Source organism: Lepidochelys kempii, chromosome 2, assembly GCF_965140265.1.
Source record: "Lepidochelys kempii isolate rLepKem1 chromosome 2, rLepKem1.hap2, whole genome shotgun sequence".
NCBI lineage: Eukaryota > Metazoa > Chordata > Testudines > Cheloniidae > Lepidochelys > Lepidochelys kempii.
Genome location: NC_133257.1, coordinates 53,262,736 through 53,275,861, shown reverse-complemented (window position 1 = coordinate 53,275,861; position 13,126 = coordinate 53,262,736). Strand labels below are relative to the sequence as shown.

Genomic DNA, 13,126 nt, shown 5'->3' with positions numbered 1-13,126 from the left:
TAGTTTAGTACCAAACAAACAGGAACATAATTATATGAGTGACAATATAAATCTGAAAGAGAAACTGGGATCTGACTTTTATAGCCTTTTATTTAATATGTTTATAGACACTCTATATTCTATAATTTCTTCACTGTGATATCATAGAATATCAGGGTTGGAAGGGACCTCAGGAGGTCATCTAGTCCAACCCTCTGCTCAAAGCAGGACCAAGCCCCAATTTTTGCCCCAGATCCCCAAATGGCCCCCTCAAGGATTGAGCTCACAACCCTGGGTTTAGCAGGCCAATGCTCAAACCGCTGAGCTATCCCTCCCCCCACGTTGACATACTTCTAGCACTAATGTTCAGTTTTGCTTTTCCTACCTTCATGACTGGCAACAATTTTCTCCAACCTAGGAGAACAGAATGAGGTTATATACCTGATTTCCCTCCCATATTAACTATTCCCAACCTCAGGGCAATGCTCCTTTCAACTAAGGGACCCAAGATATCCATCAGGCTCCAGTTAATGCCACTCCAATATTAGACAGAGAGTCCTTTTTAAAACAAAATACTCTGCTCCCAAGGGGCCAGGCACTCTGGCTCTATTCTGGCAGAGTTAAGTTGGAACAAAGATAAGCCATCTGAAGATAGAATTACTCTATAAAATCAAATGCACAGAGAAGAATTAAGGTACCTGGAGGAGAAATCCTTAAGTTCTACAGGTGCAGACTTCCAGAGTGCTACAGAAAACCAGGCGCCCCAGGTCATGTCTCTGTTCGTACTGCTTTAGGGAAGTATTTTACACACGTGCCATCATACTATTAAGTTCAGTATGTGTGAGCCAGCTGCACAGTATTATTAATATTGTAGTAACACACACAGGCACCAATCAGTGTCAGAGTTCCATCATGCTAAATGCTGTACAACCACATAGGATGTAAAATGAACTTGAATTTTATCTGCAGAACTCACCTATTTTATGAGCTCACATAGATGTTTGGGCAAAACAAAACTCATGTGTGAGGCAGCATCAACAGGTTCCCAATGCTAACTTAAAAAAAAAAAAATCTTAAATAATTTAAATGGCCTTTACCAGCATGTGCAGTGCAACTTCACCCTTCTCTCTAGCACGGATGTTGGTGTCTTTCACCTTATCCTCCTTGGACTGGCAAGCATGTGAAAAGCAAAAAAGTAATCTTAATACTCACTTTTTAAGCTTGATTCTGAAACATGGCCTTATTCGGAGACATAGCACTACTCTGTGACCTGAACCGTAGTAGAAAAGTATGCAGTACCATTTAAGACATAGTTGCACAGTGATGTTAAGTATATGTCACAGAAAGAACAAGTAGTAATTCTGCCACCTCTCAGATGGTACCCGTGGCTACAGGATTCCCCACTGACATATCAGACAAAAATGTCATTCAAAATAGTTTGTTCTTTCTCCTTTATTTAGCCACAAATACAAAAGCGACCAAACCCAATTCAGTGGAGCCCAATAAAGAATACCTCTTGACAGAATAAAACGGTTCAAAATGAGAGTCTCATGAAACCCAACCAGAATATATACAAGAATGCAGCAGAGCCCTTGTAAAATATGAGGAATCACCTCTGGGTGCATCTCAGAGTAAAATACAATAGAAAACTGATCAGTTAAGAGAATACATTTGTTACAAAACAAGCTTATGCCCGGAATGGGTTTCCACTGTACCATTCCTTTTGCTATTTAAATACGGCCACAATTTATTTTAGGTGCAAATTTGAAGCTCCTAGGGTGAAATCAGTTACCCAAGTAGAAATTTAGGGTACTCCATTGTAATCAAGATCAGGTTCTGACCCCACACAATTGAAAGGGTGTTTAGCATTGGCTCTGGCCAGTAAAGTGGTGTAAGGTGTTGGTCTCTCTCCCCCATGACCCCACCTAAATCAACACCAATGCAATTCACACTTGATCGGTAGCACCTTTGCTATTCTAGTAGTAGTTTACTCTTGAGCAAAAAACTGGCCCTCCTTATGCCAAAAGAAATAATGCAGTGGTTCTGAGTTGTGATAAATGTCCACTAGGATAAGACTAGGACTAGGACAAGATCACCAAACCCACCCAGCCTCTGGGACACAGAATTCCTTTTCTGTGATAAGCCTGGTCAATCTGATTTGTCAACGCTTTGTTCAGAGATATAAAACTCAGAATACAGTTTACAAAAGAATATTTCCTTATAGAACATCTTAATGTCAAAATATTAACAAAAACACAATTTATGTTAATGCTGAGAATAGCGGTTTTGAAAAATTAAAACTAAAAATAAGCTGTCACTAACAATAATAGACAAAAATACACTAAACGTTAAAAAAGGGTCCAATGTTCTGAGGCAAAATGGAATCATTTGAGACAAATTGTTTACAAAGGGAGTTAAACACTCAGCATAAACCTATCACAAGTGTTAACATCCACTAGTGTGATTTTATTTTTGGACAAACTTCAGCAATTCATTTTTTTTTAAAATCTGCTAATACAAAAATGTAAAAAACCCAAGCACTTCAGTTTTTAGACAAACTTTGTTAAGCTTGAACTGTACCTTTGTCTCAGTTACTTAAGAACTTAAAATTGAAGTTGGCAATAAAACCAGCTCAGCTGAGTTTTTAGGCTTCCCTCACCCTGCGCTAAAACTATTAGTTCTTAAAAGGCTCCAATCTCAGTCCCCCACGGTCTGTAGGGCTTGCCAAGGTTTGCCGACTGTGCTGGTGTGGATGGACTGAGTACATTAGGTGACAGCAAATGGAACGAACCAAATGAAAAGGGGAACGCAGACAAAGATGCCATGGAGGACAGCAGAGGAGGAGATAGTTTGGAAGTAGAGGTGACCACAGGAAGCACTGGTCCAATGCTGCCATTAGGGGGCAGTCTCAGTGAAGAAGTTTCAGCATGTGAAGCAGCAATTCTGCTCTGGTGATGTGGTTCTGTGGAAGACGTTGTGGTACTGGAATTACTGTGCCCATTCTGAGGCAATAACAACGGGTGAGAAATGTGAGGATGATGTCCAAAGGCACTGCCCCAAGGAATATGTCCAATGCCGGTGTGGGCACTACTTGCTGCTTCCCGTTGAGAGGCATAATTATTGAGGTGAGACACCAGTCGAACTCGAAGAGGATCAGAAGTATCCAGACCCTCAATAATACTAAGGTACCGGACTACTTCAGCCAGGCACTCTCGAAATCCTAAACTCCGATAGTCCATAGCAAGAGCGTGGGCATCAAAATAGCCTAAGAAAAAGGAACAAAGAGTGGAGTCTTAAAATACCGTTTGTAGTCACTGACTACTCTGCATCCTCCACACTCCCTACAAGTACATTTCACTTGAGTGTGACGGTTATATAGTTGCAGTTTTCCCCAACCACAGAATGGCTTCCAAAAACTCTTCTATGGTCTAACAAGTTTTTCTTTTATAGTATCTGTGTTGTGATGCAGCGAGTCCCAGGACCAGTCGCAGACTGGCACGTATAAGCTGAAACTTCACACTACCAGCAAAGAACGCACAAAGAGGAGAGATGTATTTTCCAATGCTAGCTACATCAATGGACACAAAGCCACTGAACAGTGAAATTCATTAGTCACACACATGTAACTTATCACAGGCCACTTTCACAGACTAGCTGTCGGTCCTCAAATATCAATTTATACATTCGCATTTGTGTTAGCTCCTCCACTACCCATTTCAACCTAAAACATTAAACAGCCAAAAAGATCCCAGATAGACCACTTGTTTTAGGCTGGGGGGGGTTGAGAAAAAGCTTGTGTTTCTCTTCAGTGGCTGAAAGTTACTTCACTTCACAGTGCTGCCATAACCTTACAGAAACTTGGATAACAAATCATTTTCTCAACAGAGTCTATCTATAGTCTACGACAACATAATCTGCACTTAACATAGAACAGTAAATAGACTATACAATGTTCCATGTAAGAGGAAATACTGAATTTCCCAGTTGTGTATACACATATTTCCATTTGATTTCTCCACCCACTGCATGCAGATGACAAGTTTGTGGGACATTCAGTTACGGCTCAGGGTGCTGCTTGGTCTGACTTCAACTTTGTTGCTGTAATCACGGTTTGTTCAGAACTATTGAATCTGTTGTCAGATAAAAGATTACCTTTGCCTCCTGCTGTATGCAACATTTTCAGGTGATCCACAGTCATCTGCAGAATTTCAGCTTTTTCCAGTTTGGCTGATCCCTTGAAAAAGAGAGAGCGCAAGAGAGGAGAGGGGGTAGAATAGGTCAATTTTTAGAAGATCTAAAAGAATTTGGCAGAAATAGTGCAAAATAAACTATAAAAGGGTAAGATGCAGCACCACTTCTAGTCTGCAGTCCTTGTGACCCAGTCACCTATGCACTAATTATAGTCAGAGCCCATTGTGAATTACCTGCTTTTCAAAAGCACTTGGCACCAGTCTCCTCAGCTCCGACAAGCTGTTATTGATTCGATCCCGGCGACGTTTCTCGATGATCTATGAGTAAAACAGACAAGTTTTCAGCGTTGAATGCAAAAGGCACGCTGGGGCAAAGCAGCTTGACCCTGGGAGGGTATCAGTAGTTAGTGAACGGGGACTCACCCCTCTGCGCCTTTTCCTGGCCAGGATCTGGGAGGTGGTGGATGGAGACATTGAACCTGGAGCTGAACTCAAGTTTCTGAAATGAATCACAAACAGTTAGCGCAGATGCCGGGAGTGAGAGAAACGGGGCTGTAAGGAAGGATCAACGCAGCCGCTCCCATAATAACAAGGCGTGGGCGGAGGTGGCTCCGCGCGGGGACTCCGGGAGGCAAAGGTGCGAGCCGCCAGGGCAGGGAGCCTGCCTGCCCGCGGCGGGCACAGAGCACACCCCGGCTGCCGCTCCCCCGAGGATCACCGCGAACGGGCGCCTCCCCCGGCCCACGCACCCCATGCCCCCGGGGGCACAGCGCCCCCGCTCCCCTCCTCACCCATTCTCGTCCGCGCTCTCCTTCTCCACCTCGACGGGCTCGTCCAGCTCCTCGCTGTCAGAGGAGCTGTACTCGGGGTGCGCCCGCTTCATGCTGCTGCTGCCGCCGCCGCCGGGCAGGGGAGGCTGCAGGGGGGCGGGCGGGCGGGAGGGAGGCAGGGATCGGGCCCGGGCTGGCTGGCTGGCGGGCTGGCTGGCTCAGTGCGCGCCCCGCTGCCGCTCGACCTCTGGCTCCGCCAGCTCCGTCTCCCCCATCCCGTTCCCACGCCTCGCCTCTTACCCGCGGGAGGGGGGAGGCCAGGCGCCGCCGGCCACAGACATCACATTGTAGCCACTCGCTGGCCCCGCTCTCCTGATTGGCGGACGCGCCGCCGGTTGCAGCCAATAGCCGCTGGCGGGGAGGCTGGTCAGTGACTCGCCCCCTTCCCTTGCTCCGGAGCAGCTTGGGGGTGGAGCTGCTTGGAGCGACACATGGCCGCGTTCGGAGCCCGCCCCCGTCGGTGCGCGATTGGCTGGGCCGGAGGCCAGTCAGGCGCTGGCGGAGCCGCGCGCGCGTGGCCTCGCGGCCGTGGGAAAGTTGCTCGGTGCCCGGCTGGCGGCCAATCGCGGCCGGCTGCGGCGCTGGGCGGTGCGTGCGGCAGCGGCGGCCGCCGCGTGTGAGCCTCCCCCGGCCGGGGGGCAGACAGGGCCTGCGGCGGCTGCGCTCGGGCTATGGGCTGGGCCGCCCTCCGCGCGGGGAGCCCGGCTGCCCGGTCCGCCCTGCCAGCCCCCGCCGGCGTCTCGGTTCCCTTATCTCCGGCCGGGCTCTGGGCCGCCCCCGCGGCCGGCCGGCCGGGCCCAGCCCTGGGAGCGGAGCCGCTCCGTGAGATCGTGTCATCCCGTGGGCCAAGGCTCCCTTCGCGTCCCGGGCCCTTCACAGCGGGGGGCGCTGGCTCGCTACTGCCGTGACCCGTCGCCCCGGCCGTCAGCCCAGCCTCCATTGCTGGCTGCGGCGCCCTGGCAACCGAGCGCCTCCGTGCCTTTCCCACCCTGGCCCTCCTGCTGGGCGCAGGGGTTTCCCTACATGCCCCCGCGAATTTCCCTAACCCCCCTACCCCCAGGTTTGTGAACTAGTTACATGCAGTGTTGCCAATTCAGTGATTATTTGGAAATTTGAATTGAACTTGAAACGTTAATACACACTTTTTAAAAGCATATACAGGGTATCTGGAAAAGTATAACAGATTTGAAAAGTACGAACATACACTAGCTTCCTTATACAGCTGTTGTTTTTTTATGACCATGTCAGAGCATTCATTTCGGTGATGTTGGCCAACCTAATAATTTCAAATTATGGTTTGGAAACAAAGTCTAAATGAGCTCTCCCTCAAAGCTTGGGCTGGTGGGAAAGGCTTCAGGACCAGATTGTGTTTACGTTCACACCTAATCTACCCAGGTATCCAGCAAACAGAGCTGTGTTGCCCAAGTGATAGATTTTGGCTGGGGTTGGGTTACAAATCACTGGTGGGGGGAGGGGGTGTTGTTCTTATTGTACGAGTAAAGGGCAGTAGAACTGTACTTAGCCTGTGTTGGTTTAGGGCATCAAGAGAGGGTGGGGGCAGGTGTTTTGCTTGATGGGCTGCCTGAGCCACAAGTACGATTTGACCTGCCCCTTTCCACTGTTTAAAGATGGAGCTGATTAGACTCCATAGATAGTCTTTTGTTGTGTTAAGTGACCACTACAGCTGAAATCCCTGATAATCAGGTCTAAGTGCTTAGACCTGCTGTGGGACAGTGTTTCTGTGGAAGAGATGGCCCAGTCTGCACTAGCAGTGAGGTTCCCCCACTGAGAGCTCAGTTGAAATCACTGAGAGCTGGGTGGAACCTCAAGAGTCTGACTCGCAAAGGTCCTAGTGGCAGGTGGCAGCAGCAGGTGATGGTGCAGTGCCATTGGCAACAGAGCAATGGAGTGAATGGTGGCACAATGAACAACAGTGGCCAGAGCGAACAGTGAGCAGCTGGAGGAACGAGCAAGGTGCCTTCTTGCCCCACACCTGGGAGGTGTACTCATGTAAAAGCACCTCTGAACTCTGAGTCTCCACTGACCAAGGACAAAACCAGTGAGTTAATGAGGCTGTTAAGAATGCTGGAGACACAACACAGTTCATGTGAACAAACATGGCTGTGGCATCATACTTTCTGTTTAAGCAAGAGACACCACACACTACAAACTGGAGGCCAATGTTAAGTGCATTGTCACTTGTTCATCCTGAAGTTGAACACTAGTTCCAAACAAGACCAGCAAATGCTCACTATCTTTCTGCAAGAAACTCAGCTGACTGGCTAGACGCATGTGGTGCAACAGTGAAAGACTCAACAGTTGAAAAGTGAAGAACTCTCACCACATTCAAAAAATTTGCATACATGGCTGATGAATGCACCAGTGCAAATGGTCATCAAGCATTAAGTCCTTGTGCACGTTATCGTGATGTCAGTGGTAGGCCAGTACATGCATTTCTAGATGTTCAAGTTATAGAAGACAGATTGGCTGCATCTGTGACAACCCACATCTTAGAAGAGTTAAATGCTTGTCAGTTGGACCCCAGACAGATGGCTGCTTGTGCATTTGATGGAGCTGCAGACTTCTCTGGAAGACATGGTGGAGCACAAGCTTTGCTCAGAGAAAAGTGTAACCCTAATCTCTCCTACACACACTGCAGAGGCCATCTACTACACAACTAGCGCTAGTACGAGCTCCAGACTCTTCAAAAGACATTTAAAAAGCTATAAATTTAATGTCTTCATTATATTCTTTTTTTCAGCAAGAATCCCAAAAAAACTGAATATCTTGGAAAATATAGAAGATACACTAGGACTGAAGTTCAAATTAGTCCAATCTGGGAAAACCCTCTGGCTTTCTCATGAGTGATCCTTGGCTGTTGTCATAAAATTACTCTAGCCATTCTTACTGGCTTTGGAAAGTATCTGCCAAGATGGGATGGATCTAAGTAGTGAGGCTGGTGGATTACTTTTGCTACTACGTTCAGAGAAGACTATTGCCACTAGTACTCCTTTTCTTTTTGCAAATACAGACTAACACGGCTGCTACTCTAAAACCATTCTTTCTCTTGTAAGTCTACTGTTGAAACCACTTGGATCATTAAACAATGCCATCCAGGCATCTGCTACAACAGTAGTAGATCTTTGTCCAGCAATAGAAGCTACGTTTGGATCCATCAGAGAGCTATCCATTGAAAAAGTACTGGAAGAAGCAAAGACTTCAGTCCAGAAGTTGACTAATTAAGGCATTTATATTGAATCCTTAAGTGAAGAGGACAAGAAGTGTTTAAGACAACTGAAAAAGTACACAGACTTGATTCTTAAAAATCTACAACAGCGACTTCTAGATTCTACTCAACCTCTACGTAGCTTTTACAGATCCCTGTCTTATAAAACACTGACAGTTGGGTGGAGTGAGGCACTACCAGCAATGGGGCTGCCATGTGCTCAGGGCAGAATAGAGAATTTGAACACAGAGTGGAATATCATATGACGAATGAATCAAGATTTGACTTCAACTTCTTTTTTTATCATCACTAGTGGCTCGACTTGATCTTTATGCTATGTTTCTTTTGTGTTTTGAAAGAAGTTGCCTTCTGCCTGATCATGTGAATGAACTAATGAGCATATCAGTTGAAGGAATGGAAGTACCGGACACACGAGAAGCCACCACAGATGGATGCATTGCATTCAAGAAGTTCACTAATAGAGTTGTGCAAAATTATAACAGGAAACCAAGAAGGATTGTAGATGTAGTGCTTCATAGAAGGCTTGAGTAGCCAACTTTAATTTATGTGATGATTTTAAAATCTAATAAAATTGTCATGAAACATTTTTCAATTTTTACCATGGTGCCATAAAGCCCACCTTCACCCTCACGGTCTCGCCCCTCATCAGCCCTGAACTCCCCCTCCCCCAGAAATTTGAACACACACCCCCCATATCAATTCCTGGGGAAAACACTGGTTGGGCGCCTGACGCCAAAAATCTGCAGAGGCACCTCATTAGCCTCCCTCCAATTCCTCCTCAAAACTGCCCTTGCCCTGATTTCTACAAACAAAAGCCTTGACAACTGGCTGCTGTTGTGCCAAGCCCACAGCCTATGAGGCTCTCTGGTTCCTTGTGTTCTCCTGTCATCCGGAGCCATCTTTTCTCTCTTGTCTTAGACAGTAAGCTCCTGGGGACAGAGATCAACTTTGTGTTCTGTTTGTACAGCACATAAGAACAGCCATACTGAGTCAGACCAAAGGTCCATCTAACCCAGTATCCTGTCTTCCGACTCTGGCCAATGCCACGTGCCCCAGAGGGAAAGAATGGAACAGGTAATTATCAAGGGGTCCATCCCCTGTCGCGGATTCCCAGCTTCTGGCAAGCAGAGGCTAGGGACACCATCTCTACTCCTCCTGGCTAATAACTATTGATGGACCAATCACAATGGGATCTTGGTCCATGAGTGGGGCTCCTAAATGCTACGGTAATACAAAAAATACTTAATTTACACAAGGCCTTTCAAATAAGGGTCCTTTACTAGGTGGATAGTTTTGAGTTCACAGATGGGGAACTTAGTCACAAAAAAAATTAAGGGGGGGTGCCTACCATCCCACAGTAAGGCAGCACCAGGAAACCTAGCTTTCCCCAAGGCTGCTCCTCTGCTCTATCCACTAGCCTGTTTCCTTTAAGCATCCCATTTGTTTTAACTTAAGCTATGCACACAACTTCACAATGTACATTTCATTGAGTTGCCCATATTATTGTTAAATGCAACAATAACGTTTTTGGAAGGGGCTTCTGGCAGAGTGAAAGGAACTGGAGCCAAAGAGATAAAAGCCAGTAATGGTACAGCCAACAGTTGCAGTTTAGCAGATAGAAAGATCCTGCAGTTGCCTGCAACCAGCCTTTGGAATAAGATAGGAAGCATCTATTCCCAAGCAATGTTTTTTTAATTAATCCGCCTCTTTTGTGATGCTAAAGTTAAGTTTGGGTCAGCTTTTCCATTAAATCAATTTTTCAAGCATTTATAAATCATAAACATTCTCTGTCCGTGCATTTTGCTTTTACGAGCTTAGAAGCAGATTGGGCTTTAAACAAAGATAGAAATGTGTTTGGCCATTTAAGCTTTAAAAATGCAAATGCAATATAAGGCACATATAAATATACTCTGTTTTGGCTCCGGGTTACACATCTGACTTGTGCTAGGGAATGAGGAGTTTCAGACTGATTTGCAGGTGATTATTTCATAACAAAGACATCTCCTTTGCACTTTTTAAAGGAGTGTTAGAAATAAATTCATGTTAAGTAATCTATTTTACTTGCAGAGATTTCCAGAAGGATTTTCAACATACAGTCTTACTCTTCATGCCTACTTCCTCTCATTGACTAAGGAAGCCAGACAACTTCCAGAGAGACTTCAGAATTTTCCCAGTTACTGATTTCCCAAAAATGATGTACAGAAGTAGACCGTCAGTGCGTAGGTAGGCCTGTGTGTGAGTAATTGCAGGTGACTATCAGCTGCTATCGTAAGATAAGAAATGTTAAAAGATGTGTTGGTCTAGAAGGATCATCCACTGCAGCTGAGCGCAGGATCAGGAGAATCAAGGAGCGAAATAACTTTCAAAAATCACTTTTATGCCCCTCTGATGTTGCCATCAGACTGGTTCTCAGGTTTGGTCTAATATTTGCCCTTGTCCCCAAGGGGCAGTTCCAAGAGCCAGGGACTACTGGAGCACAGAGGGGGTCCAGCCACACCCCCTTTCTCCCTGGATCACCCATTACACTAGAGGCAGTAAAACAGGAGCGGTCGCAAAGCTGCCATGGCAAGCCCAAGGATCTGGCCTGACATGTCTAAGAATTCTTCCTCATAATTATCATTCTGAGTGAGTCTGTGTGATTTTTTTTGGGTACTTTTCCACCATTCTTCTCTGTTTTATGCTTCCTTAGGCTATTTTGATACTAGTCAAAATAACACTGAAAGGGAGTTGTTTATTGCTGCTGTAGGTTTCCCTTCAGCAGAGACCTGCCACGGCTGACCCTTGTTCTAGTGTGTACTAAATTAACTCCAAACCCCTCCCTTTAAGTCTTCTCTCCCAAGGGAGCAACTGCTTTGAAGAGTAATCCCCGTCAACCTGTCATACTGAGTCCCGGAAATTCACTGTTACTATGGTTACTTTTCCCAATTCAACTAGTAGCTCTGGCACTCATGCTGGAGCGAGTTGAAAACCTTATCCCTCCCACCAAGAACTTACTGAACCACAGCGCCAGCGTTTCCAGAGTTTACTGCTCTGAATCTTGCATTTTTCTTTACGTATTTCATTCTTGAATATGTTCGTTTTCAGTACAAGTCTCGCTATTTAAAAATGCTTTCCTGGGATCAAGGTAACTGGTTGAAAATCAATAGAAGCATTCAAAAAGGGGTTGGCAGAATTTAGCATGCACTTTAAGCAGGGCTGTGAATTTGTCATTTTTAACAGAGATGAGCTTGAGCAGTGCCCAACACTTCCCCCAAGTTCAAGAGTTTGGATCTAGCATTTCAATTTGGATATGCTAATTTTGATGGACCCCAAGTTCTGTCATGTACCTTCTCCATGTATTGGTTGGAACAATTGATACTACAGTAAGGTATAAGTGCTAAATTAAAATGCAATTAGTAATGTCCGATTCATCAAGATGTTTTTAAATTCAACATTATCTCCAAATTGGCCAAGGATTGGGATAAACTTTCACATTAAAGTCCTCATTGTAAGCACAAATCCTGTGAAATAAAGCCTTTGCTACTAAATGGATTTTAAATCTTATTTTGGTAAGGTGGTTTAACACGGTTAAGTAAGAACAGTGTTATCGGCATCTTAAGTCAGCAGTCCAGACTATTTTTTTCCTAGAGGATTTCAAAAAATGTATATAGTCTTTGGATTTGTCCTATACTATGCTTCAACTCATTTGCAAAAACATATCTGGGCTAGACTGTGAAGTCATATTGGTGAGCAACTAGGCTGCAGAGGAAAGCTGATTCTGTGATTTAGGCCAGGAGCCTTAAAGCTGGAAGACCAAGGTGAAATTCCCTGCTCTGTGACAAACTTCATGTAGGGCTTATCTACATGGCACTACAGAGTCCAGCCTACAGGGCTGTGATTTGTGTAGCTCTCTAACCTCCCTGGGTAGAGCCTGCTGGTAAGAACTAAAAGTGCCTAGTGCCTGTTAACATAATCCTGTTTCAAACAGGACTGTATCAGTGCAATGCATCTGTAAAACTAGGATGACTACTTTGCTCCTTCCTGGGGGTGTTGAGGATAAATATGTTAAAGATTTAAGGTTTTCAGATACAGTGGGAATGAGATCTGTACGTTCTTAAAACAGATGAGATTCTTACTCAAATAGATTGTCCCATTTCATTTCAATACTTGTGTAATTGTTCACCAGTGTGATTAATGAAGGGGTTTACAGATTAGCCATGAATGTCTCAACTGTTTTTAAAGGGAAGACATGACTGAGATTTTTCTGCATTTTTTTTAACTTTAATTTCAACATGTTACATAAGTTTTCAGAGATATACTTACTGTGAATGTGAACACATCACAATAAGAAATAGCTTTGTTTATATGGCTATTTTTAAATGGGAGGAAGAGATGCAACCTGGTACAGATGTACAATAACTGCTTTCATAAAAACTCTGTCCTAAACTATTACAGCACCTGCACAGTAAAGCATGGTGTTTGTGCTACATAATTACACATACTCGCACCTTCACCCACCAGACCATCCTTTCATAGATGATCTTCTGAGGTCCCTTCCAACCCTAATATTCTATGACATTCTAAGCTCTATGACTTCCTGCAATTCCCTGCCATATCCACCATACAAATTCCCACTTCTGCCACTAATGAGGCAGGGGGCCTACAGACAACAGCCTCTTTTATTACACAGTCCTGATTCATCCCCGGACAATCATCCACACTGAATGAGGTGGAGGTTTTGTGGAAAAACACTATGTGATCGTGTGACTCACAATTGTATCATAATGCAAATATATGCACAAGGGATCTGAACTAAGGTTGCATAAGCAACCTTAATTCTGGAATGTCCTAACTTTTCAGTGTTTGAGCTGCAACTCCAACACACTTTTTAATCATTTATT

The 13,126-nt window shown here is 45.0% G+C and overlaps 1 protein-coding gene across 1 annotated transcript; it reads right to left on the bottom strand.

The window, feature by feature from the left end:
- Nucleotides 1–1,401: 1,401 nt before the first annotated feature.
- Nucleotides 1,402–5,329, bottom strand: HEY1 (hes related family bHLH transcription factor with YRPW motif 1). The gene is made up of 5 exons (XM_073330754.1): nt 4,961–5,329; nt 4,593–4,668; nt 4,404–4,487; nt 4,132–4,213; nt 1,402–3,244 (listed from the first exon to the last, which is right to left on the bottom strand). Exons 1-5 carry the CDS (start codon nt 5,050–5,052, stop codon nt 2,661–2,663), a joined length of 918 nt encoding a protein of 305 aa, XP_073186855.1. The 5' UTR covers nt 5,053–5,329; the 3' UTR covers nt 1,402–2,660.
- Nucleotides 5,330–13,126: the final 7,797 nt, after the last annotated feature.